The sequence below is a fragment of the Pteronotus mesoamericanus genome, unplaced genomic scaffold (assembly GCF_021234165.1).
Source record: "Pteronotus mesoamericanus isolate MK-2021 breed Mesoamerican mustached bat unplaced genomic scaffold, CSHL_Meso_final contig_130, whole genome shotgun sequence".
NCBI lineage: Eukaryota > Metazoa > Chordata > Mammalia > Chiroptera > Mormoopidae > Pteronotus > Pteronotus mesoamericanus.
The window spans coordinates 13,809,209-13,834,049 of record NW_026555060.1 but is presented as its reverse complement, the minus strand read 5'-3'; the positions used below and the strand labels follow the sequence as shown (position 1 = coordinate 13,834,049).

Below are 24,841 nucleotides of genomic sequence, written 5' to 3'. Positions count from 1 at the left end.
GGGGGGTGAAGGAAGGCAAAGGGGGCAAAATTGAGACAACTGTAGTAGAATAAACATGATCTTTTAAAACATCTGCATTATAGTCTTATTACCAACTGTTTACTAATTTGCATTTATAATCAAACACAAATTACAATTGTTTTGTTAATTGGATATTAGCAAACATATTAGTTAATGTCCAGGAGATAATATGCCTCATGACCTCACTTCCAGAGCCAAAGCTGTTCAGAACAGGAGAAAGATACCTAATTAAATATGGCCATTCAGGTTCTGACTCCTAAGAATTTGAAAGTATGATATAGGGGTGCTCTTCGGTCCCAATTGGTGTTTGAGATGGGACATGAGGTCAGTCTGAACTGGGTAGCTGAAGTGAATGCCCAAGGCCCAATGTGCCCACTGCAGGAGTGGTAACTGCTAACTGTGGATAGTTGAATCCCTCTCCAAGAACTGCCTTTGATCAAAGGGAGCCGTTTTCTCTAAAGGTATGCCCTCCTCCCCAGGGACAGCCAACATCCAATGGTTGGTCAATATGGGGAGGTCAAAGGTCCTGCCTCCCTTGCCTAGAGCTCTCTGTAGAATCCACTAAGGCCTCTGTTGCCAATACACCATAGTGAAACTTTTCCCTCCCAATCTTCCTTCCTTCACTCTTTCATAGGCATTATTCCTGAGGTCACTCCCAATGAACTTTCTGCACAGAAATCTCCATCTCAGAGTCTGGAGCCCAGGGGATCTGATCCAAGGCAGTGGCCGAGTTTAACATAGAGAAAAGAAAGCTGATTGGGAGGAAGGAAGGGAGGGAAGGAGGGAGGGAAAGAAAGAGGGAGGAAGGAAGAAACAGTTGGGCAGTGAATATTGATATAAATCATGTCAGCACAAAAGGAGAGATGAAATCCACAACAAAATACTACAAACTAACATTAGCAACGCATTAAAAGAATTAAATACCATGACCAAGCAGAAATGTATCCCTGGAATGCAGGGTGGTTCAACATATAAAAATCAGTCAATGTAATGAATCACAGTAACAGAATGAAGGGGGGGAAAAATCAAGTGATCATCTCAATAAATACAGAAAAAGCGTTTGAAAAAATTCAATATCCCATCATGATAAAATTCTCAAGAAATTAGAAATAAAATAATTTAAATATATTACTTTCTGATTTAAATATATTACCTTAATGCCTTCTATAGTACACTGTATTTTCCAAAGATGGTGGCTATCATCTCTCTTCCCCCATCAAGAGGTGGAATCTGGGCAGGTTCTGTGACTGCTTTGGCCAACTGAAGAGAGCAGAAGTGGTCAGGGACTTAGCACTTACTGGCTCTTTTAGCCCTAAGCAGTCATCCAGCAGACTACTCCTGCAGGGAGAGAGGCCACATGGAAGAGCAGTGAGGCATCAGACATGAGGTGAAGATGCCATCTTGGACACCCAGCCATGCCAAGGCTTGCGGACTCCAGCCCCAGCTCTTATCTAAACACAGCTGCAGGAGAGACCCAGCTGAGTGAAATCAGCCCACAGAGTCCACAGAGGTAGCGATAAATAGCTGTGTTCAGCCTCTAAGGTTTCGGTTGTTCACAGCAATAGATACTCAAGACTCTGTCTTGGGTACTTCCGCTTCTCATTTTTTTGTCCTTTTAAAGCTTCTGTTTTTTTAACTTATAAACAGGCAACAAAAAGTAACTCCTTTCATGATTTCTCTTTTAATCATAGCATACATATGTAATTAGTATACTATTGCTAGTTGCATACTTTATATCTAGTATATGTATTTCTTCTTGCCTGCCAACAAAATTCCCCCTCTGCCTGACCCCTCACCTTCTACTTGCGCCTGGCCTTTGTTCTCGGCCATCCCCTTCCTGCTCCACACCCCAGTGACAGTCAGCAGGAGGGAGAACAGTCAGGGATGGAAGAATAATAACAGGAGGAGAGGGAAGAATAGAGCCCCAAAAGGCTTGGGAGATGATTTTTGGTGGTTAGATGAGAGCAAAGCAAGGAGAAAGATGTTTTGGGGACACTGCAGGGTATGACAGAGGTAGACAGTAAAAAGGTGGAGAGGAAGAGGGTTTTAGGAACTATGGACTTGGTTAAAATTAAACTTGGCTGAGGGTTTCTTTGCATTGACACTGTGCAGAGGTTATGCCCATGGAAGCCTAATACTAGGTTACTTAACAAGCATTAACATCTGTGAAACGCTAACACACACATACACGTGCACTATCTCCCCAGGCATGTGCCTCCACACCTTTACCGTTGCTACCTAATATCATTGACTACAACTACAAAAGAGGCAGGGATCGTTTCACTTGCAAGGAACAAAATGCATTCAGACTGGCTCAAGTCAAAAGAAGTCCTTGGAGAGGAGCTGAGACAGCTCACTGCACTCAGACAGGAAGCACAGCTGGGCCTCTTGAGGGCACTACACGAAAAACGAGAGGGCCACCAGGAAGTCGCTCCATCTCTCTTTTTCTTTTCTGTTTTCAAAATTTTAAATTGTGGTAAAATAGGCATGAATAAAATTGACCATCTTCATCATTTTTAAGTGTACAGTGCAGTGCTTTTAAATACATTTATAAGAGCGTATAGCATCGCTACCGTCCATCTCCAGAGGTCTTTTCATCGTGTAAAACTGAAACTATACCCATTGAACGCTGCCCTCCATTCTCTCCTCCCCCAGCCCCTGGCAACCATCATCTGCTTTCTGTATCTATTATTTTCACTAAGTATCTCAAATAAGTAGAATTATACATTTGTCTTTTTGACACTGGCTTTTTTTTTTCTCGCTTAGCATTATGGCCTTAAGGGTCATCTGGGTTGTAGCTTAAGTCAGAATTTCCTTCCTTTTAAAGGCTGAACAGTATTCCATTGCATATATACACATTTTGCTGATCCATTCTTTTATCAAGGGACTCTTGGGTTGCTTCTGCATTTTAGCTATTGTAAATAATGCTATGAATATGAGTGTAACATCTCTCTGAGTTCCTGCTTTCAATTCTTTTGGGTATTAACCCAGAAAAGAATTGTTGGATCATATGATAATTCTACTTTTAATTTTTTGAGGAATTGCCATACTGTCTTTCTCAGTAGATGTACCATTTCACATTTCCATTAACAGTGTACAGGGGTCCAATTTTTCCACATCTTCCCCAACACTTGTTACTTTCTGGTTTTCTTTTTGTTTTTTCATAGTAGCCATCTTAATGGGTAGGCAGTGGTATCTCATTGTGGTTTTGATTGCATTTTGCTGATTTAGTGACATTGAACATCATTTCATGTATTTTTTGGCCATTTATATCATCTTTGGAGAAATGTTTATTGAAATCCTTTGCTCATTTTTAAAGTTGGTTTGTTTGGGTTTCTTATTGTTGAATTTTAGAAGTTCTCTATATATATCCTGAATATCAAACCCTTAACAGATATATAATTTGAAAATACTTTCTTCTGTAAGTTGCCTTTTTTTACTCTGTGGATATTATCATTTGATGCAGAAAATTTAAAAATTTTTATGAAGTCCAATTTTTATATCTGTTTTTTTCTTTGGGTGCCTGTGCCTTTGATGTCATAGCTAATAAATCATTGCTAAATCCAATGCTGTGAAGCTTTCGTCCTATAATTTCTTCTAAAGTTTCATAATTTTAAGTCTTACATTTAAGTCTTTGATGTATTTTGAGTTAATTTTTGTTGAAAGGCTATCTTTTCCCCAATTGAATGGTGTTTGCACCCACATTCAAAGTCATTTGATCATATAGGTGAGGGTTTATTTCTGTGCTATTTTATTCCATTGGTTTTTATATTCGTCTTTATAGGCCCTAAAATTAAGGACAACCAAATAAAATAATTGAGCAAAATTCTATAAAATACTAAATGAAAGAAAAAACAACGCTTCCCAAAAAAATGTTGCAAGATTCTTCATAGAGATCAACCTGGGTCTCTTGCCAGAAAGTGAAAGTGCTCTTTAGCCAAAATACACATTGGACTTGGTGGACATGCCAAACAGTGAGGTAATAAGACAAAACCAAACTCAATTTAAGCCAAGTTCTTCTATAGACCCATAGCTCACATTCTCTAGACATTAGCCACCCTCTGCATATATATTCCAGGAAGACTGCTTCTTAGTCCCTTCACAAAAAGGAAGCCACCTGGGGAATTTTCTCCCACACCATCATCCCATGATAGTATGGTCTTCCTTGCCAGTAATTTATTCCACCACTGTCTTCACCACCTCCTAAACCCTTTCGCTGTCACTCTTGTATCTTGAAACTACTTCTGAAGTGTACCTCTACCCTGGAGCTTTAACTGAGGACACTATTTCCATTGCAGTTTTTTCAAAGAGAAAGTTGTGTTATTCTTTCACACTCCATGAAGGTGGAGTTCAGAAGGTGAGTTTGCTATTCTCCATGCCCCTTGTTGCTACTTGCAGACCATTGGCAGCTCATCTTTTTTAAAAAAAAACAAAACCAAAAGCTGCTCAGGAGGTATCACTGGCCCTGATTTCAGACCATATTACAAAGCTATAGTAAGCAAAACAGTATGGTATTGGCATAAGAAAGACACATATATCAATGGAACAGAAGAGAAACCTAGAAATAAACAAACATATATGGGTTTACAACATTCAATTTATGACAAAGGAACAAGAATATACAATGGGAAAAAGACAGTCTCTTTGATAAATGGTTTGGGGGAAAACTAGACAGCTCCAAGTGAAAGAATGAAACTGTACCATCACCTTAAACCATACATAAAAATTAATTCAAAATAGATTAATAATTTAAACATAGACTTGAAACCATAAAACTCTTAGAAGAAAGCATAGCTATAAGCTCCTTAACATAGGTCACAGTGAAGATTTTTTTAATCAGACACCAAAAACAAAAGTAACAAAAGCAAAAATCAATAAGTGGGACTACGTCAACCTAAATACCTTCTGCACAGCAAAGGAAACCATCAACAAAATGAAAAGGCAACTTCCTGAATACAAGAAAATATTAGTAAATCGTATACAGTGGAACCTCAGTTCTCAAATTTCATTTGTTCCAGAAAACTGTTTGAGAATTGATTTGCTCAAAAACTGAATCTCCTTTGTTTTTCACCTGAGAGACATGTGACTGATCATACAGATATCAGCATGAAAGACTTGTCAGGTAGAGAATCAAGACTGGAAGCAGACAACTGACACAATTGTTTCCGTGAACAACTTGGTCAAGAACCAAATTGTTCAAGAACCAAGATGTTCAAAAACCAAGATTTGACTGAATCTGAAAAGGGGTTAATATCCAAAATATGGAAAGCACTCATACAACTCAATAGCAAAAAAAAAAAAAAAAAAAAAAAATTAATTTAAAAATGGGTAGAGGATATGAATAGACATTTTTCCAAAGAGACATACATATGGCCAATAGGTGCATGAAAAGATGTTCAACATCACTAATCTTCAAAGAAATACAAACCCAAACAATGAGGTAACACCTGTCACCTGTTAGAATGGCTATTCTCAAAAAGACAAGATGTAACAAGTGTTAGGATGTGGATAAAAGGGAACACTTGTGCACTGTTGGCGGGAATATGAATTGGTGCAGACACTATAGAAAACAGTATGGTGGTGCCTCAAAAAATTAAAATAGAACTACCAAATCATCTAACTATTCAACTTCTGGGTATTTACCAGAAGAAAATTCTCATTTCAGAGAAAATGAAAAGAAAATTTCTCATTTACCCAAGAAAAGCTCTCTCATTTTAAAACTCTAACATTTGACCCCCAGTCTTCTTTTAAGATGGCCTTAGATATTGTCATCAATCCGTTTGTCTAAAAAAATCATGAATTGCACCTATTTCCTAATCAGTTAGTATTTTGCTACTCTCAGATTCTTCCAGTCTCAACAAAAGTCATGTAGCCACCCTAATCCTGGATGACTTAAACAAGTACCTAGGAAGATACACACAACCCTTTCGCCTCTCATTTCCTTGATCACCTCAGCCACCCAGGTTCCTGGTCACACCCTGGGTAGTGTCAGAGCCCACAATCTTGCTACCTCCCGAAGCAAAACTTAATCTGCCTATCTTCTGACCACAATATCCCATCTTTCCAGCTGGCTGATTAGACCACTTCCATCAAGGCTAACTGTTCTCCAAACCTAGCTAACCTAACCCTGCAGGAGAGTCACACAACTAAGCAAATTGCTTCCACCATAATCACCAATTTCAAACAGACCCTCAGGCCGCCTGCAAAAACTTTTTTTTTTTATCAAGGCACTCTCCCATTCTCTGTAATGACCTTGTCAAACTTTCTCCAGCTCCCCAAATCTATGACCTGCCTAACTCCTACTTTACTCTCAGCTGATGTCCCTACTTCTTTTCGTACTTTACAAAGGAAATAGAAGGTTTAGATCAGAATTTCCTTATTTCACAGCTCTCAAAAGACAAAAATCCTTACCTACTCTAAAATACTGGCTTGCCTTTCTGATAAAGCAGAAGAGGTTTATCAGGACTTCTCTTATCTAAGGACCCACTCACTAATTTGTGCTTCGGAACTTAAACATTTCCTCATTCTCAAGAACTTTTCACCATTAATTATCTCTACTTTTTCTTTAATATTCAACTCCTCACACTCATCTGGATTCTTCCTATTTGGAAACCATTTTTTTTTAATAAATAAAATCTTCCTCAGTTTCACGTGCCCCACTCACTTCCTCCTAGTCCTCACCTCCTCTTCACAGGCAAACTATTCAAGAGGGTCATTTTGCTTACCATGTTCATTTCTTTACACCCTATTCACTCTTCAACCCAGCCTGGCCTCCAGTCCCTGTATCCAAATAGGTGGTTAACATTGTTAAAGTCAATGGGCAGGCCTCCTCATTCCACATTCCTCTCAACATCTCCCTCCCACTCCTTCCCACTTCTGTGACTCCCATAACATTGCCTTCTCAAGGCTCATCTTCTGCCAGATTAGAGCTCTTCCTCTGTCTCCTTTGCAGGCTCCTCTTCCTTTTTAAGGATGACATTCCTGAGACAGATTTAAGGTCTTTCCTCACCCGACTCCTCTCTAAGCAACCTCATCAGTGGCCAGCTTGGCCACCTATAGGTAGATTACTCAAACTGTCTATCTCTGACTCTAAACCACACTCTCCTCTGAACTCCAGGTTCTTACACACAGCTCTCTACTTAGGTCTCCAACTGGATGTCACAAAGGCTTACCAGACTCAGTTGCTCAAAAGAAAACTCACATCTTTTCCTCCCCAAATAGTCCTCTTCCAGGGTTCCTGTCAGTGAACAGCAATGCCATCCACAACTATCCAAGCCTGATTCTCAGGAGTCATCTTTGGCTTCTTCCTCTTCCTCACTCTGCCCATATCCAGCCATTACAATCTCCTGTCACTACCTTCTAAATATCTCTCAGGTTCATCTATTTCTTTCTGTTCTATTGCCACTAACCTAGTCCAATCTAACATAATCCCTCACCTAGCCTCGCTCAGAAAACTTCCTGCACCCATTCTCTTCCTCATTTAGTCAATTCCCCAAACTATAGCAAGAGTGATTTTTCTAGAACACAAATCCCACCACCTGACAAGTTGAAATATTATGTAACACACTCATTGCTTTTAGAATGAGAAAACAATCCTTGGCATGGTCCACATGATCCTACAGGGTTTATGCCTACTGACCTTTCTCTTTCTAGCCTTGCTTCACAAGACAGTTCCCAGATCTCCAAGCACACTGCTTTATACTAAATTCCTAATCCTTTTGCCATTTCCCCACCCGTACTCCAGTTCATTAGCAAACACTGCTGGCTGTGCTCTGAAACCTTGTCTTGACTCTAAACTCTCCTTGCCATCCGTACCATAAGAGTCTGAATTAAAGCTGCCTTTCACTGGACTATTGCACAGCCTACTCAGTGATATCTCAGTGCTTTTTCCCTTGCCCCATTCAATTGATTTTCTAATCACCAACCAACGTGATGTGCATAAATCTCTGAAATTGGATAAAAATTACATGAAGAGGCAAATAGTTCCTTTACCCTAAGTACTAGTTAATAACATTTATTGTACATAGAGATGGTATGCAGGAGAACCAGATAATAATGAAGGGTTCTGTGGTCTCTATCTTCTGGTGGGAGATTATGCCCTGAGGAACCTGGGAAAGATTCCTCTGACATTCCAAAGGTCTGTTATCATAGAGGCAGAAAGACAATAGACAGACTCGGGTAAGGTAAAGATCGACCTTTGTCTGGAAAGACACCAGCGTAAGGCATGACTGCCTGCCCTGACTCTGGCTTTGCGGGAGGAAGGTTTGATTGCTGCAGGTCTCTGAGTTTGGAAGGCCATCGCCGTGCAGGCCGCCCCCGAGATCGTCAGATTTAGTATGTGGCCCCTTTTTTGAACACACAACCTGTTAAATATTTATTGTATTTTCTGTTTTCTCCTAACTAGAATGTGCCATCCATGAGAGAAGTGATTATTTTCTTCACTATTTATTTTCATTGTTTTAGGAAGAGTAGGTGCTTAACAGTTTCTCATTAAACAAATAACTGAAATTACCTAATCTATATGTCTCATCTATATCTTTATGTTTCCACCACCTCCATGCAGAGAAATATTTGAAGGCAGCTGTATAGGGAAAGAGGAGGTTGATCCAATCCTGTTTACAAATCGTAACTGATTTTAACTTACATATTTTCGGATCTCTCCCTTTCTCTCAGGAGAATCCTCTCCCAACAGTCAGAGGTTATTTCCCCTCTGTCTTTGGTTGTTACAAATAGTACGGCCTGGTAAGTACCCTGGTAAGTAGACATTACTTCTTTTCCTCGCTGAATCTTTGTAATGCATTCTGAGAAGTGCGGTTTATGGGTCAAAGGGTATTTGTATCTGTAAAGTAAAATGAGTAACTTGCTGAATACGACCCCTCACCCCCAGGGCTCATACCACTACCACTGTGGATTTCCTCCAGCTCTGTGTGAGGCCACAGACTCGCCCTCCATCTGAGTGTGGTTAAACTTTCGGGGGAGGGTGGCCAATCGGAGGGTTGAGAAAGGGCCTCTGCTGAGAGCGCGGGTCCCCACCCCCGCCCCAAGCCCTCCACCCACTCCCCGGTTCCGGCTGGAGCAGCTGCACTGCGAGCAGCCACGGGTTCCCAACGGTGCACTGGCGGAACGCGCGGGGCCTCTCCCCTCCCAGCTCCAGCGCTGCGTCCCCTGCGGGCGGGCTGCTCGCTGCCGGGAAGAACCCTTGCACAACAGACCCGAAAGAGGAAGCACAGAAAGGGCAGGAATAAACACTTGGGAAGACTTTTAAAATAAATCAGCTTCTCGGGCTTTTGCGGAACCGTCATCTGGCCCCAAATCCCTTAACCACTAATAAATATATCGAAGCGACGAAGTAGAGTCAACTCGTCAGGGGACGCTTCTAAAAGAAGGGAGCACGACACATTTAAAGGAGAGATGAGACCAGAAGACACGACATTTCCCCAAAGTAAAACAAAACAAAACAAAACAAAACTTGTTTCTTCAAGGTTGTAGTTTGGAGGGGGCAAGTAAGAGGAAACCCGATGAGTAGGACAGAGCAGGCCAGATTTTTCTGCAGTCATTCTCCGTCTGTTTCTCGTGTATTTCCAACCAGGCGCCCCTCTTTGCACCTCGATGCAAAGTAGCGTCGCTTGTGCCCCACGTCTACACGCCGCGGGGGAAGGGCTGGGCTGACACCACTTCCTCCTCGAGAACGCGGAGCTGAAAGAGTACAGGCCAGAGCAGCGCGCGTCCCCTTCCCGGCCGGTGCCCCGACGCCGACGCGCACCTCGTCTGCGCCCCAGCGAAGTCCCGCGGAGCCGCTAAGGTAAGCTGTGCGGCCGGCCCGGGAGCGCTGGGAGCTGCCGCTGGCACTCGGGGCCGTCACCGCACATGCCGGACGCCCGCGGGGTCCCAGGCTCCACCCAGAGTTTCCGGGTGAACGTGTGCCGCATCACCTGGGGTCCCCACCGGCGATGTCCTCTCTGGACCCCGCTCCGCGAGCTTTGGGGTTGGAGCTCGCCTTCCCCGCGCTTGATTTCAGCAGATTTGACTGGTTTTCGAACCAGGAACCGGTCTGAGCCGTCGCCTGTGAGCCAGGTCCCGGAGCCTGCCCAACTCAGAAGGGATTCCTGGGGCATTTCGGGGCACTGTAGATTAAATCCAAGTCGTGTGGGAATTTGAGTTTCCTTCCTTTAAGACTTTCAGACAACTGATTCTTCTTTTTAAAAATAATGTTTCCTCTGAATTATTGTCCTTTCGTTTTAAAATAAAATAAGAAGAAAAAATTTGGACACCAGGCAGAATCTTGGTGATTTGACTTGAAGACATGAATGTCCAGGGTGTGGTTTCATAGCATGAAGGAAATAAGTAGGATGCCTTATATCCGCGAGGACCTCCGCGCAGGGTTCCCTCGGAAAAACTTTGGCCAGCGTACCTCTTAGTCTCCTGCGGAGGTGATTCTAACTACTCACACAGGCGGAAGTCTAAATGTTCTCCTAGCCATTCACAGCAAAGCGGTTCAAAAAGAACCTTTACCGTGACCATTAGTGAAAGAGAAATGGAATAACAGAAGAAAATAACGTAGAGGGGAAAGGCACATGAGTTTATTACTCCCCAGGATATTGTTTCTGGTGGTATAATGTGGTTTAAACAAAGGCAAGAGTATGAACCACCACTGATTTTAAACGCTAGGCCTTTGAACGGAAATTTCGGAAAGAAAGGCTGTGTCCCGTTGCAGAAACCTCCAGTGGCAATTTACCTCTGGCTTGAAAGAAATACAGAGTGGCACATGAGCAGTCTTACAGTAATGCTGGCTGGCAAAATTCACAGAGGGTCCACTAAGAAATATGTCATGTTTTCCAGATGGTATTTCCTGTCTGCTCAGTGTGTCAAGGAAGGTCTAAGAAATTTAACGTCATCTTAAGACTCAGTACTTAATTATTTTCATTGTATTGTGATTTGTGTCTTTTCTGGGTATTTGGAAGACTTAGATTCATGTCTGCCTTTAACTAGAACAAGGATGACCTTGATTAAGTTGCTTTAACCTTTCTGGACCTGAGACAATTTACCAATAAAGTGAGATTATTGGACGACATTATGTCTGTCATTAAGATAGCAATTAAGAAATTGCTACCATTCTTTGAATTTGTCCTATCTAGGATGCCAACAAAGTTAGAATTGCTGATCATTAACCAAAAAGAATGGAGAAAATAATAATAACAAATTTTGTTAGATTCTGAAATATCAGCGCTTTTGTTTCTCTAAAAACAGAGTCAATTTCTGGCCTGTAGATGGCAAATTATCATTCTGTTGAAAAACTGAATTGATGTGCCCAAGTTTGGGCAGGTCAACATTAGATTCAAAATTCTTCGATTGTTTTTTCTCAATAAATATAATTTTGTAACATGGATTACTTTATGATTTAGTTACTTTAAATCCTAACCACAATATTTACTAAATGATGTAGTGTCCATTAAATTTTTTGCATTTTTATATCCTAAGAATATATACTAATTACCAGCTATTTTTGCCTTTTTTCACTTATAAATAAAGAGTTCTACATATTTTCATATTACTCTTCGAATGAGCTATTTATAAAATTCATTTATATAAATGGCTGTGTTTAATATGCCACTTTGAATTTGTTTAAACCATCCTACCTTCAAAAAGCATTATTATTTTCATTTACTTCTAATCTTCCTCAATTTTAATTATTTTTATACCTACCACTTTTTAGTAATTCCCCAAATCTTATAATAAAGTTTGCGTTTTGTAGTCTGTCACACCAAAATCAATTTCATAGAAGCTCCTGAGTTTTATAGACAATAGAATGATCTTAGTAATTCTCACCTCAAAATGGAAAAATTCTTATGAACATAATTAATATTTTAGTGTGAAAATATGTATATATTTTATATCAGTCTTGTCATCCCAAGTAGTAACTTAAACTTTAAGCATTTTTTATAGATTCAAGTACATAATAAATGCCAAGATTTAAGGCATTAGTACAGTTTGTATAGTAATGTTTATATGTATTAAAGTTATAATTATTATGAGAAACATGACTTTTAGAGGAAACTGCTATGCATTTGGAAAAGTAACAATTAGATTTCCCTTGAGAAGAAAGAATAGCAGCGCTAAAGAATGACCTTTAATGACCTACAAACAGTTTAAGGAGCTAGATTGTACATGAGATGTGACAAGTCAGGGCCTGAGGACAGCTTCTAAGGACTAGAGGATGTGACCTGTCACCACTGCATCCCTATTGCCTAGCCAAATTCCTTGCACCATAGTTAGACTCCCAATGTGTTTGTGAAATGTACAGATCCTGTGTCAGTTCCACCTCTGGGTGGTGCCATCAAAATGTCCGTAAGTTCAGTGGGCCTGGTTGGTACCAACCCTGAAGCATGAGCAGACAGAAGTGTCCCATCACTCCGAAGCACCACACCTTCTCGCTACATTCTCTGAAGCTTGAATTCATGACTCAGTTTCCAAATATTTCATCAACATTGATTATGTGCTTGAATCATTAAGACTCTTAAGAGCTGTTTTCTTTCTTCTTTGTTGACTTAGTTTCCTCACTAAATGGCAATCGTAAATAATAATTACAGCTTATATTCTGTACCATACCCTGTACTAACTAATTTAGATGTGCCATATCATTAATCCTCACAACCTGGGTTTATACTATTATTCTCCCACTTTCATCATTAAGGAAATGAAAGCAAAGGGAGATTAAGAAGATTACACAGAGAGTCAGAGCACAGTTGACCTTTGAAGCCAGCCAGTCTGATGCTAGGTCTGGACGTGCTGTAGCAGGGACAAGGGTTTACATGGTGGAAAAAAAAAAAAAACACAGGGTCTTTCTTCAGTGCACTTCAAGTCTATTGGGGAGACATCTATGGGCAATTACAGTCCTACATGTGACGGGCATCTGTGCTGAGAGGACACATATCAGACCCTTCCTTCACACTGGGGTCAGAGAAGGGAGGAATAAAGGAAGGCAAAGAACTTGCCTTGTTAGTTTATAGTTTATTAGGTTCTTAGTGGGAAGACAAGATAGTATACTCAATTGTGAAGTTATTTTCTTTATATGTCTTTTGAAAAATAATCTTCTTCGGCAGCAATAATATGTTTTCATTTTTATCTTTATTGTATTCTAATCCATCTTGATAACTTGCAAGGCTGATTAAATCAAAGAAGCAATGGGTACAATATTTTTTCTAATTCTACTGGGGATCTTTCTGATTTGATCTCATATCATAGACTCATCAGTGAGATGGTTTCCTCTAGACGTAATCATTATTCTAAATGTGTTGGGGTTTTTTAAAGCATTCAGTAAGCACGCACATGTTTTTGTAAAGATCTCAAACTGGAAATTAGAACACATTGGTCCTTGGGAAACTGAAATTAGAGTCTCTACCTACCATGGAAATATTTAGTTCAGTAGTATCTTAATCATTAATGAAGTGACCAAGATTCATAAGTAAATATAACTTTTAAGTGTAATAAAGAATATGGAATTTAGGAATTGCTGATTTTTCCATATTACTTATATTTCTACTTTAAATACAATTCAATCATTTCAAAGATATTTGCCAAGTACTATTCTAGGTGTTTGGGACATGTTAGTGAACAGAAGAGACAAAGATCTCTGCATTTGTGGATATTCTGGTAAAGAGACACAGACAATAATCAATAACCATAATAAATAAGTAAACAACATAGATATTAGTAAGTGAAAAGTACTATGTTAGTTTCAGGTGTGCAACATATTGATTAGACATTTGTATACTTCACAAATACAGAGAAGCCTTGTGGCTCAGCTGGTTGGAACATCATCCTGTTACCAAAAGGTTGCAGGTTTGATCCCCGATCGTAACACATACAGAGGGCAACCGATCAATGATTCTCTCTCTAACATCGGTATTTCTCTCTCTTTCTCTCTCTCTCACTCTCTTCCTCTCTCTCTCTCTCCCTTCTCCCTCTAAAAAGAAAATCAATAAACATATCCTTGACTGAAGATTAAAAAAAAAGACAAAGTTGGGCAAAGTAAAGTTACGGTATTATAGAAGTTGATAAGGTTTGGCCTCATTGAGAAGGTAAGATTTGAGCAAAGGTCTAAAGGAGTTCATTAAGAGGCTATCTGAGGAAACAGTGCTCCAAGCATAGGGAGCAGCCAGTGCCAAGGCTGTAAGATAGGGGGCTGCGTGGTATATTCAAGGAATGCAGAGCCCACGTGGCTAGTGGTAAATGAACAGGGAGAGAGTAACAGGGGATGTGGCTGGAGTATAGGGAAGAAGAGGGTGAAGAGGTAGCAGGTCACCCTCTTGCAGACCATTTAAAAACCTTTAGCTTCTACTCTGAGTGAAATTGAGGGGCCACTGCAAGGATTCTGATCTGTCTGACATTTAAAAGGCTCACTCTGACTGCTTGAGAACAAACTGGAAGGAGCAAGAGTGAGAGCAAGGAGCCTATCAGGAAGCTTTGGGAATAAGCATATATTTTGAAGATAGAACCAACAGGATTTTCTGGAACAAAGTGTGAGGAATAAGAAGTGAAAGCTCTTTTGACCTGAACATCTGGAACGATGGAATTATCGTCTAGTGCGAGAGACAAACATATAAATGAACACATTACAATGTGTCATGTGCAGTGATAGGTACAGAAATAATATGGTGAAGAGAGTGGTTATAGGGAAGGCATTATATAGGGGTGACCAGGAGACACTTTGAAAGATAAAAGTTATTTCCATGTGGCCCAGTGGAAGAAGGCTACCCTGGGCACCACATGTGTAAAATAGTTGAGCAGTGCTGGAGCACAAAGCACAGTGGGAAAGAATAAGGGAAATTCTGATTTAACACCTGGTTAGTATTATTCAGATCATATTCATATGGTACAGTCACCCCAGTCAGTTTCGAGTCAAATGCTCAGGCACTTGTAATGACAGAACTATTGCACTCTAGAACAGCACTCACCAACAGGAATATAATAGATAACTTTAAATTTTCAAGAAGACACATTAGAAACAGTAAAAAGAAACAAGTGACTTCAAATTTAGTAGTAAACTTTATTTCATATATATCTAAAATGGTCAGTTAATTAATATTAATTATAGTAAATCACATTAAATTTAATATTAAAATTAATATAATTAAAATGATCACCTCTTTTATTCTTTTCTTTTATATTTTTTTGACTAAGTCTTTCAAATCCACTGTGTTTTACACTTACAACACATCTCAATTTGGACTAGCCACAATCCAAGCACTCAACAGCCCCACATGGCTATCTAATTGGAGGGCGCAGCTCTGGATAGTTGCACAAATATTGTATCCTGACTGTGTGTTGACTCTTCAGCTTACTGGAGGATATTAGATGAGTGATGAATTAAGTTGAGGGGAACAACATTTTCTATTAGTATGGAACCTGTTGCTGTTAACTTGTGTTTAAACCAATGTTAACTTGTGTTTAAACCTACACCCAGAATGCTTTTTTAGCCCTCTAGCAACAAAAAAGAAGCAACCTCAAGTTGTCATTGCTTACTTTTCTTTTAATTCTTTCTCCCCTTTCCCTAATTGTTGGATTCTACCTAATAATAACAGGGACTGGGAAAGAAGGAAAATACGTGGTGGAGCTGTAAGTCATAAAACCACATCTGGCAGAGTGTGATCTGTTGCCCTAGGCAACAGTGGTTGTCAACTTTTTTTGTTTGTTTGTTTGTTTTACCTGCTGGTTCAGAAGAATAACATACCACCATCAACAGGAACTCTCTTTGCAGTGGCTTTCAACTCCAGAAACACACTTCTCTTCCAGGAGAGGTGGGTAGTGATAAGGTTTGGGATGTGGAGCTGGAGATGCCATGGATATGGTCTGAAAAGTATCAGGGATATTCTGATTCCATCCCTCTCTTGTTCAGAATGGTTAAGAGTCTCTGCCCTAGAAACACTACTTACAGATGTCCTTCCCACTTGGCTTAGTCTTTAAAAAATGTGCCTGACCTACAAAAAATGTCAGTCCAACCCACTGTCCACGTACACAGAAATGCAACAGACAGAAGTAACTACCTAGCTGTGGATTTTAGAATATATGTGAATGTATGTGTGTGTGAATAAGTGACTTGCATATGTCTCCACTGGTGATTTTAGAGGAGTAATATAGTAAAAAAATAATAATGATGATGATTACAATAATAGCTGAGATTAGCATCACTAATATCACTTTATATGTGCCAGCCACTATACTAAGCACTTAACAGACACCATCTCATCCTTCTGAGGTAGGGACTATCTTCATTGCCATTTCACAGATGAAGAAATAAAACCAACGGAGAGGTTGAATAACTTGCCCAAGATCACTCAGCAACTAAGTACATTTGCTGAGTACATGATACGTGTCACACAGCTGAGTGAAAATACAAGATTCCATGCCTGAACTCACAGTGTGATGTGTAAAACAGACACAATCATTTATATTAGATGTGGACATACAGGCACTGTAATAGCTGTATGAGCAAAGTAGCTGCCACTTTCCACCTCCTCATAATCACAATCCATATTTTCAGAAGTCAACGTGTCATTGGCTTTTGTGGTAGACCTGGGCACAGCCCGGTCCAACACTTGTGTGAGCTCACACAAATGATACAACTTCCCTGGGCCTGAGTTGGATAACCTATAAAATTATAATACAATAAAACTATAATGCAATGATACCACCACATTATAAGGTTGTTTTAAGAATTAAATAAGATACTATAGGTGTCTGACCCCTAGTAATTTTTCAATATTTATAACTCCTATTCTTATTCTAAAGTAGATGCTAATACATATTAATGTGAGCTAGCATATATTGACTTCTAGTGCCAACCATGGCATTATGCTGAGTACTGAGAGTTGTATAAATTTTGGCCCTCTCAACATAGTTGAGAAGAGAAAAACTACATATAAAAAAGACAGATAACCCAAAAGGCAGCTTATGATCTGCCAAATTAGTGATCCTAACACTGCGGCGACCGGATTTCAGACAAGGGTAGATCTCCAGGACCCGGCAGTGGGCCTTAAGCTGGCCTTGAGTAGCGGGTAGGACTGATGTGAGTGGAGAAAAGTGGGAGAAACAATAGAGGTAATACAAATGGTTTGCATAGGGTAAGAAAAGTAAACTAGTTTCACTGTAAGCAAAGCTTTAATGAGAGAACGAATGTGACAAATTTGGAGTGGTTTGCAGTGGTGGACTGTGGATGAGCATAGTCTAACAGATGTTTGCCCTGAGCAGCAATTCCAGCCAGCGGGGAAAATACCAGAATAGCTTGCAGCGCAGCAGTGAGGGCCGTGGATCAATCGCCCAGCTTCTACTCCTTGACTAGAAGTGTGTCACCCACTCCTTCCCTTTTTGCCTGCCTTACTCTGACTGACATGGACGTCCATAATTGGTGTTTAAACACTGAGACCAGAGTGCTCGGACAGCCCACTGACCTCTGCTCTGGAAACTGCTAACGTTCCCCTGGGCGACAGCACAGACCCCCGTCATTCTTGGAAAAAGCCTCAGGGGGCAGTTCTTGAGGTTTGGTTTTTTTTTTAATTTTGTTTTGTTTTGTTTTGTTTTTGGTGTCTTTGTGTTTTAAGTCAAGGATTAATTTCCATGCCAGGTTAATCAATAATCTTTCTATGGATCTAAACCAGTTTTGGGGGAGTCAGTTCTTTGCAGGGAGTAATCATAAATGTACCCAAAATCCATTTGGATTGCTCCTGGATATAGTAGTACAGTACTCACTGATACAGTTTCTTTTTATTTTTATCGTAGCGCCATGTTTACTGCTGTGTACATTTTTGCAAATGATGCAGTGAGTATAGTTTGATTGAATGTGCATTGGGGAGTGCGGGTCCTTTAATTATAAAACACTGTGCTCTCAATAGCACCCATTAAAAAATAATGACTCATACTACACAAAACTAACTCAAAATGGACTACACACCTAAATGTAAAAGCTAAAATTATGAAACTCTTAGAAGAAGGGAAAGGAGTAGATCTTTATGACTTTGGATGAAGCAATAGTTTCTTGGATATAACACCAAATGCACAATAAAAAATTTTTTTTTTGTGCTGCAAACAGTGCCATCAAGAAAGTATAAAGATTAAAAACAGTGCACAGAATGGGAGAAAATACTTAATTTGCAAAGCATATATCTGATAAGGGACTTGCATCCAGAATATAGAAAGAACTCTATTGTAAAAACAACATAATAATATATTTTAAAGATATAATATATAATCCCTTTTAAAACTTGGATCTGAGTAGACTTTTCTCTGAGGAAGGTATAGAAATTACCAATAATTACCACATGAAAAGATGCTCAACAGCATTATACATGAGAAATGCAAATCAAAACTACTGTGAGAACTTCACACTCACTAGGATGTCTATCATCAAAATGACAGACACAGGTATGGATGAGGCTGTGGAGAAATTTGAACCTTCATATGCTGCTGGTATAATGTAAAATCATTCCATAGCTTTGGAAAAAGCCTAGCAGTTCTTCAAAAGTTAAATATAAAGTTACTGTAGAGGCCAGCAGTTCCACTCCTAGGAATCCCAAGGGAGATGAAAACATACAGATGCAGAATCTTGTACACAAGTTTTTATAGCAGCATAATTCACACTAGGTGAAATGCGGAAACAACTCCAATGTCCATCAACTGATAAATGAAATGCATAATCAAAATGTGATGTTTCAATACAGTGAAGTACTCAGCAATAAAAAGAAATGACATGCTGATGCATGTTACAGTATGGCTGAACTTGCTGGGGGGAGAAAGTATAAGGGGACTAAATGGTAATGGAAAAATATATAATAATGATTATATCAAATTTTTTAAAAAAGAAAACATTATGCTAAGTGAAAGAAGTCAGCTACAAAGAGACCACATATTGTATGATTTCATTTATATGAAATGTCCAGAATAGGCAAGTTATATAAAGAGAAAGTAGAGTGATAGTTTCTTAGTCCTGGGGAGGGGGAGGGTGGATGGCAAGTGGCTGCTTAAAGGGTATGGGGTTTCTTTTAGGGGAGAAGAAAGTATTCTAAAATTCGATTGTGGTGATGGTTGCGCAACCCAGTGAATACCTAAAAACCATTGAATTACACGCTTTCAGTGGGTGAGTTGTATATTATGTGAATCATATCTTAATAAAGCTATTTTTTTAAATATGGAGCACAGGGCCTGTGTTCAAGATGATGCTCTAACCACTGGGAAGATGAAAAAAAGCATTAGAAGCAATCTGTGCTCTGACTTCAGTACATTAAGTGAAAGCATTTGGTGTGCCAGGAGATTTTAAAGAAAATTGTAGACATAACAGCAAAGTAGGTTTTATAGGAAGACCTGGGTTATGTCTAAAAGCTGAACTTGGAGAGGTTGATGGGCTTGGACTGTGGATGAATTTAAAAGCCATGTACATTAAAGGTTTAGATTATATTCTACAGACAGCAAAGAACTATTGCAAAATTTGCTATTGGAAAAGATAGGAACAGAACAGAGTTTTAGAAAGAAAACTGGTAGCATTATGGACACTGGATGTAAGAGGGAAAGACTAGAAATATGGAAATAAATAGTAAGCAGATGGCAGAGTCCTGGTAAGACCTGTGGAAGAGCTGAACTAGGGGGGCAGATGTGGAAAAAATGGTGCAAGTCCAATGGCATTAGTAAGGTCGAATTGACATGACACACTGACTGCTCAGACCGGCGACCTTGGGAACCAAGTTAACAAGTGCTCTGGAGCTCCTGAGAAGAAGGATTGAGGGGAGCTAGTCAGGCTATAGGTCGAGATGAAGGTAGGCTGGTTTGGGGCAGGACAGAGGTTGTTATCTGGGGGAGGGCTGGTTGTGTCTGGCCGGCTTCTTTCAGCTGCAAGGCCGAGCCTCGTCATCACAAACATCCACAGCTATTAAGTTAGCCCACTCTAATGGTGTTTCTTCTGCTACCGTGTTCTGGCCTTTGTCTCATATCCTTTCCCACTTCCTAATGTGGGGCTTGTTTTCATTTCGCAATCCCGGTAGCTCTTTCATTTGACTTTGGTGTCCTCTGCCCAGACATCCACTCCAGGCTTCACTTCACTGCGCTCTTTGTTCCACTCCTTCCCCAGAATCTGGTTTTTCACCCACAGCCTTTTCTACGCTGCCCTCAAGACAACCTCTGACTTGAATCTTGCTGCACCACCACCTATACTGGCAAGCCAGGGGAAACGGGGATGGAGTAGAGAAGAGGTAGCTAGAATGGGGTTCTGTTGCAGTTGAACCTCTAGCGGTTGGAAATGCCCTGCAGATCACGAGAAATCTAAATGCAGGGCTTCAAGTGAAGAGGAAGATAGAGACATAAATTAAGTAAGAGGTTCTGCTTCGTTCATTGTCTTCAGAGACTGGATAATAGGAGTAACGATTATAAAAAACAAAGATCAGGGAGCATCAACCCTGAAATAATCTGGATCACAGCTGAAATGATTAAGTCATTTTTATGAAATGGCAAATTCACCGTCACTTTTATTCCAGAAATAAGTGGTAAAGTAGGTACAAAACAAAGATTCTATAATACGCTAACCACAAAAATTAAGACTGTATTTCATTTTATGTGTTAGATTGTTAAGATTATTAAGGAGCAAATTCTTCAATGTTCTTAAATATATTTCTGCATTCTAAGTGACATTATTATTCACTTTATTCCTACGCTGTTACTGTTCTGTTTTAATTATTGTTATTGTGGAAGTCTCTCATTATTTCCCCAACATTTCCTCCGAATTTGACTCTGGTTAAATTACATACATGTATATGTAGCTTTCATTGTGGTTAGTTTGAAATTCTTTTGAGACATTCTTCTCTGATCGCTAAATTGTTAGGAAAATGCTTTTCTCTTAAGGATTTTTAAACTTATTTAATCTTTTTTATTAATTTCTATTTTTATATACTTTGTTTAGAAGATGTAGCCTGTACAGTTTCTACTTTAGGGAATTTATCGAGATTTTCCTGTATATGGTTAGTTTTTAACAAATAGCTTATGAGATAAGCCAAGTTTTACTCAAATCTTATGTAATATTTTTATTTTTTTCTTCCCCATTAGTCAGTGCAATATAAAGAGGGCGTGTACTACCATTGCTAAGGTCATAATTTTGTAAGCCAAAGTTTCATTACTATTTTTTATAAAGCATTTAGTCTTCAAAATAATTTGCAGAAATAAAAATATATTCTTGGTTGTAAAGTGTAATAATGAATCAGTTCTGAACCAAGACAGATAATGCTAAATTCTTAATTGCAGTAGTTGCCTCCAGAAAATTTTTAAAAAAACAAAATTGGCCCTCACTGGTGCAGCTCAGTTGGTTGGGCATGGTTCCACAGGGCAAAAGTCGCCTGTTTGGTTCCTGGTCAGGGCACAGGCCTGGGTGGCGGGTTCAGTCCCCAGTTGGGATGTGTGCAAGAGGCAGCCAATCATGTTCCTCCCTCACATCAATATTTCGGTTCCTCTCCTTCTTCCTCCTTTTCCCTCTCTCAAAAAATAAATAAATAAAATCTTTTTTTAAAAAAAAGAAAAGAAAATAATTAGCTGATGATAAGAAAAACGCTCCCTGCAAAGTTACTGAGCATAATTTAAAAAAGAACAAATAAATTACGTTATCAATTTTACAATAAAATAATCATCATAAAATTTGTCAGTAAGGAACAACATATGAAAGATACATTTTAGTTTGCATTTTCTTTTCACTAAGAACTTTAGAGTCTCGGCAAGAAAGACAAGGAACTGTTGCCATGCACTTTTCACTTTAAATTGTCCCCCATTTCAGATTGATCCCCAACAGTGTTTTCGAGAGTAAAGTCACAACTGAGTGGGGAAGAGAAGAGCCTCTTTTCCCCTCTTGGTGAAAAGCTTTCACACTAGAATTCATTTAAAAGGTAACATATGGAGTGGGAGAAAATATTTGCAAATCATCTATCAGATAGAGGGTTAATATCTAAAATATATAAAGAACCCATTCAACTCAATAACAAAAAAAAAAAACTTTGATTAAAAAAATGCACAGAGAATCCAAATAGGCATTTTTCCAAATTAGACACCCAAATTGCCAACAAATACATGAAAAGGTGCTCAACATCACTCACCTCATGACGGAAATGCAAATCAAAACCATGATGACATCTCACTTCATTCCCATTAGAAAGTTTTCATCAAGAAGATAAGAGGTAATAAATGTTGACAAGGCAACAGAGAAAAAGGAATCCTTGTGTACTATTAGTGAGAATTTAAATTAGTTCAGCCACCATGGAAAATGGTATGGCGGTTCCTCAGAATATTAAAAATAGAGCTACCAAAGGATCCAGCAATTCTACTTCTGCGTATATATTCAAAGGAAATGAAGGATCTCAAATAGAAATCTGTGCTTCCTGTTCATGGCAGCATTATTCACTATAGCCAAGATATGGAAACAATCTAAATGTTCCTCAAAGGATGAATGGACAAAGAAGATGTGGCTTTTCATGAAGATAGCACCAAAAGTGAAGAAGGAAGACCCTGTTCCCTTGCCCCCCACCAAAAAAAAGCCAAAGCAAAGGCTTTGAAAGCAAAAAAAGCAGTTCTGAAATGCATCCACAGCCATGAAGAAAACAAGATTTGCACGTCACCCACATTCTGACAGCTGAAGACACTGCAGCTTTGAAGGCAGACCAGATATTCTCAGAAGAGAGTCCCCAGGAGAAGCTTGACTGTCATGCCATCACCCAGGTCCCGCTGACTACTGAGGCAGCCACGAAGAAGGCAGGAGACACCAACACACTTGTGTTCATAGTGGATGCCAAGGCCAACAAGCCTCAGATCAAACAGGCTGTGAAGAGGCTCTGTGACAGTGATGCAGCCCAGGCCAACGGCCTGGTCAGGCCTGACGGAGGGAAGAAGGCATGTTTTCAACTGGCTCTCGCCTATGATGCTTTGGATGTTGCCAACAAAATCGGAATCATCTAAACTGAGCCCAGCTGGCTAATTCTTTTTTTTTTTTTTTTTTTTAATTTTTATTGATTTTAGAGAGCGGGGAAGGCATGGAGACACAGAGGAAGAGAAACATTGATCAGCTGTTTCCTGCATGTGCCCCGACTGGGGACCAAACACACAACCCAGGCATGTGCTCTGACTGGAAATGGAACCTGTAACCCTTCAGTTTACAGGACAATACCCAACCAACTGAGACAACTGGCCAGGGACAGCTGGCTAATTCTAAATATAAAAATTTTACACTGTAAAAGAAGAAGATGTAGTGTATACACACACGCGCACACACACTGGAATATTATACAATTATGAGAACGAAGGAAATCCTGCCATTTGCAACAATATGGATGTACCTTGAGGACATTATGCAAAGTGAAATTAAGTCAGAGAAACACAAATACTGTATGATGTCATTTATATTTAGAATCTAAAAAAAAAAATCTCCTTAAAGCAGTAGAATTGTGGTTACCATGGGCTGGAATGCGGGGGACTTGGGGAGATGTTGTTTAAAGGTACCAACTTGTGACTAATAGATAAATAAACCCTAGAGCTCTAATCCACAGCCTAATGACCATAGTTAGCAACGCTGGATTATAAACCTCAAGGCTGCTAAGAGACACTGTCTTAATTATACTCACCACAAAAAAGAAACTATTATAAAAGAAATGAAAACTATTTGGCATGATAGAGGTGTTAGCTAGCACTGTGGTGGTAATTATATTGCAATATATAAATGTATCAGATCAACACATTGTACACCTTCAGCGTACACAATGTTAGATGTCAATTATCTCAATTTTAAAAAATATATGTACACCTATACCTGGCTTTGTCACATGCCTTTTAAGTCACTTCTATGGACTTGAAACCAATTGTGACTCTTAACTCTATTTTAAATTGTGAAATCAATACACTATAGAAAATTTGGAAAATAGAGCCAGCACTCTTTCACTTGTTGAGTTGTTATCTTGTAGTATTTTTCTATGTCCTTGGCTTTCTTAGATTATTATAATGTTACAATTAAATTATTTTTATCCTATTATTTTACTTAAATGTTGTTACAGTCTTCATAGCCATCATTTTTAATGGTAACAAGAAAACCATTGTGTGCATACAGTAATTAACTCTTCCCACATTTGTTAGATATTTAGGTTGTTTTTAACTTCTTGCTCTGGCCAGGTAGTTCATTTGGTTGGAGCATTATCTTGTGCACCAAAGCACCAAAAAGTTACAGCTGATTGATGTTTCTTCCTTATCTTTCATCTCTCTCTCTCTCTCTCTCTCTCTCTTCTTGCAGGTGTAAGAAATTTAAAATGCCATAGCTATAAGCTGGTTGTAATCATATGTAGACTGTGTAGAAATGCATATATATATTAAATTAAAAGGCTCTCATTTGCCACATATAAAAATAATACCCATAGGATAATTGTGTAAATATCCTTCACTTCACAATGAAATTGGAAAAAGTCCTATAGAGCCATTAAATATTATCGGATGTCCACTGAACTTATAAGCACCCTTTCTTGCTTCATAAATGTGCTCAGATCTTTACTAGTTTGCTGTTAGTGATGCTCTGTAGACAAGTTAATTTTACTCTAGTTGGCCTTGTCTGGGACACAAATTTCTGTAATTTTCATGACAAATATCTCATAATTATGGCCAAAGAAATTAAATCAAATTATTAATGTTGACATTATATATTCTATATTATAATGGTATAGTAATTGTAATTAATGAATTAATTATTTTAAATCTGATAAGTAGATAAAAGGTTTAAATTCTCCATATAAAAAACATTACTCTTTTTCAATTAAAGAAAAAAAGT

At 39.1% G+C, this 24,841-nt stretch overlaps 2 protein-coding genes across 2 annotated transcripts in view; both read left to right on the top strand.

Moving 5' to 3' along the window:
* Positions 1 to 9,711: 9,711 nt before the first annotated feature.
* APBB1IP (amyloid beta precursor protein binding family B member 1 interacting protein) overlaps positions 9,712 to 24,841 on the top strand; it is an 86,302-nt gene continuing 71,172 nt past the window's right edge. Inside the window, exon 1 of the mRNA XM_054592507.1 lies at positions 9,712 to 9,823. The gene's annotated coding sequence lies outside the window, so the exon portion shown is untranslated. The remainder of the gene's footprint in view (positions 9,824 to 24,841) is intronic.
* On the top strand, positions 10,371 to 22,992 carry LOC129087687 (60S ribosomal protein L23a-like). Its single transcript, XM_054594650.1, has 2 exons — positions 10,371 to 10,428; positions 22,670 to 22,992. The coding sequence occupies exons 1-2, from the start codon at positions 10,371 to 10,373 to the stop codon at positions 22,990 to 22,992; spliced, it is 381 nt and encodes a 126-aa protein (XP_054450625.1).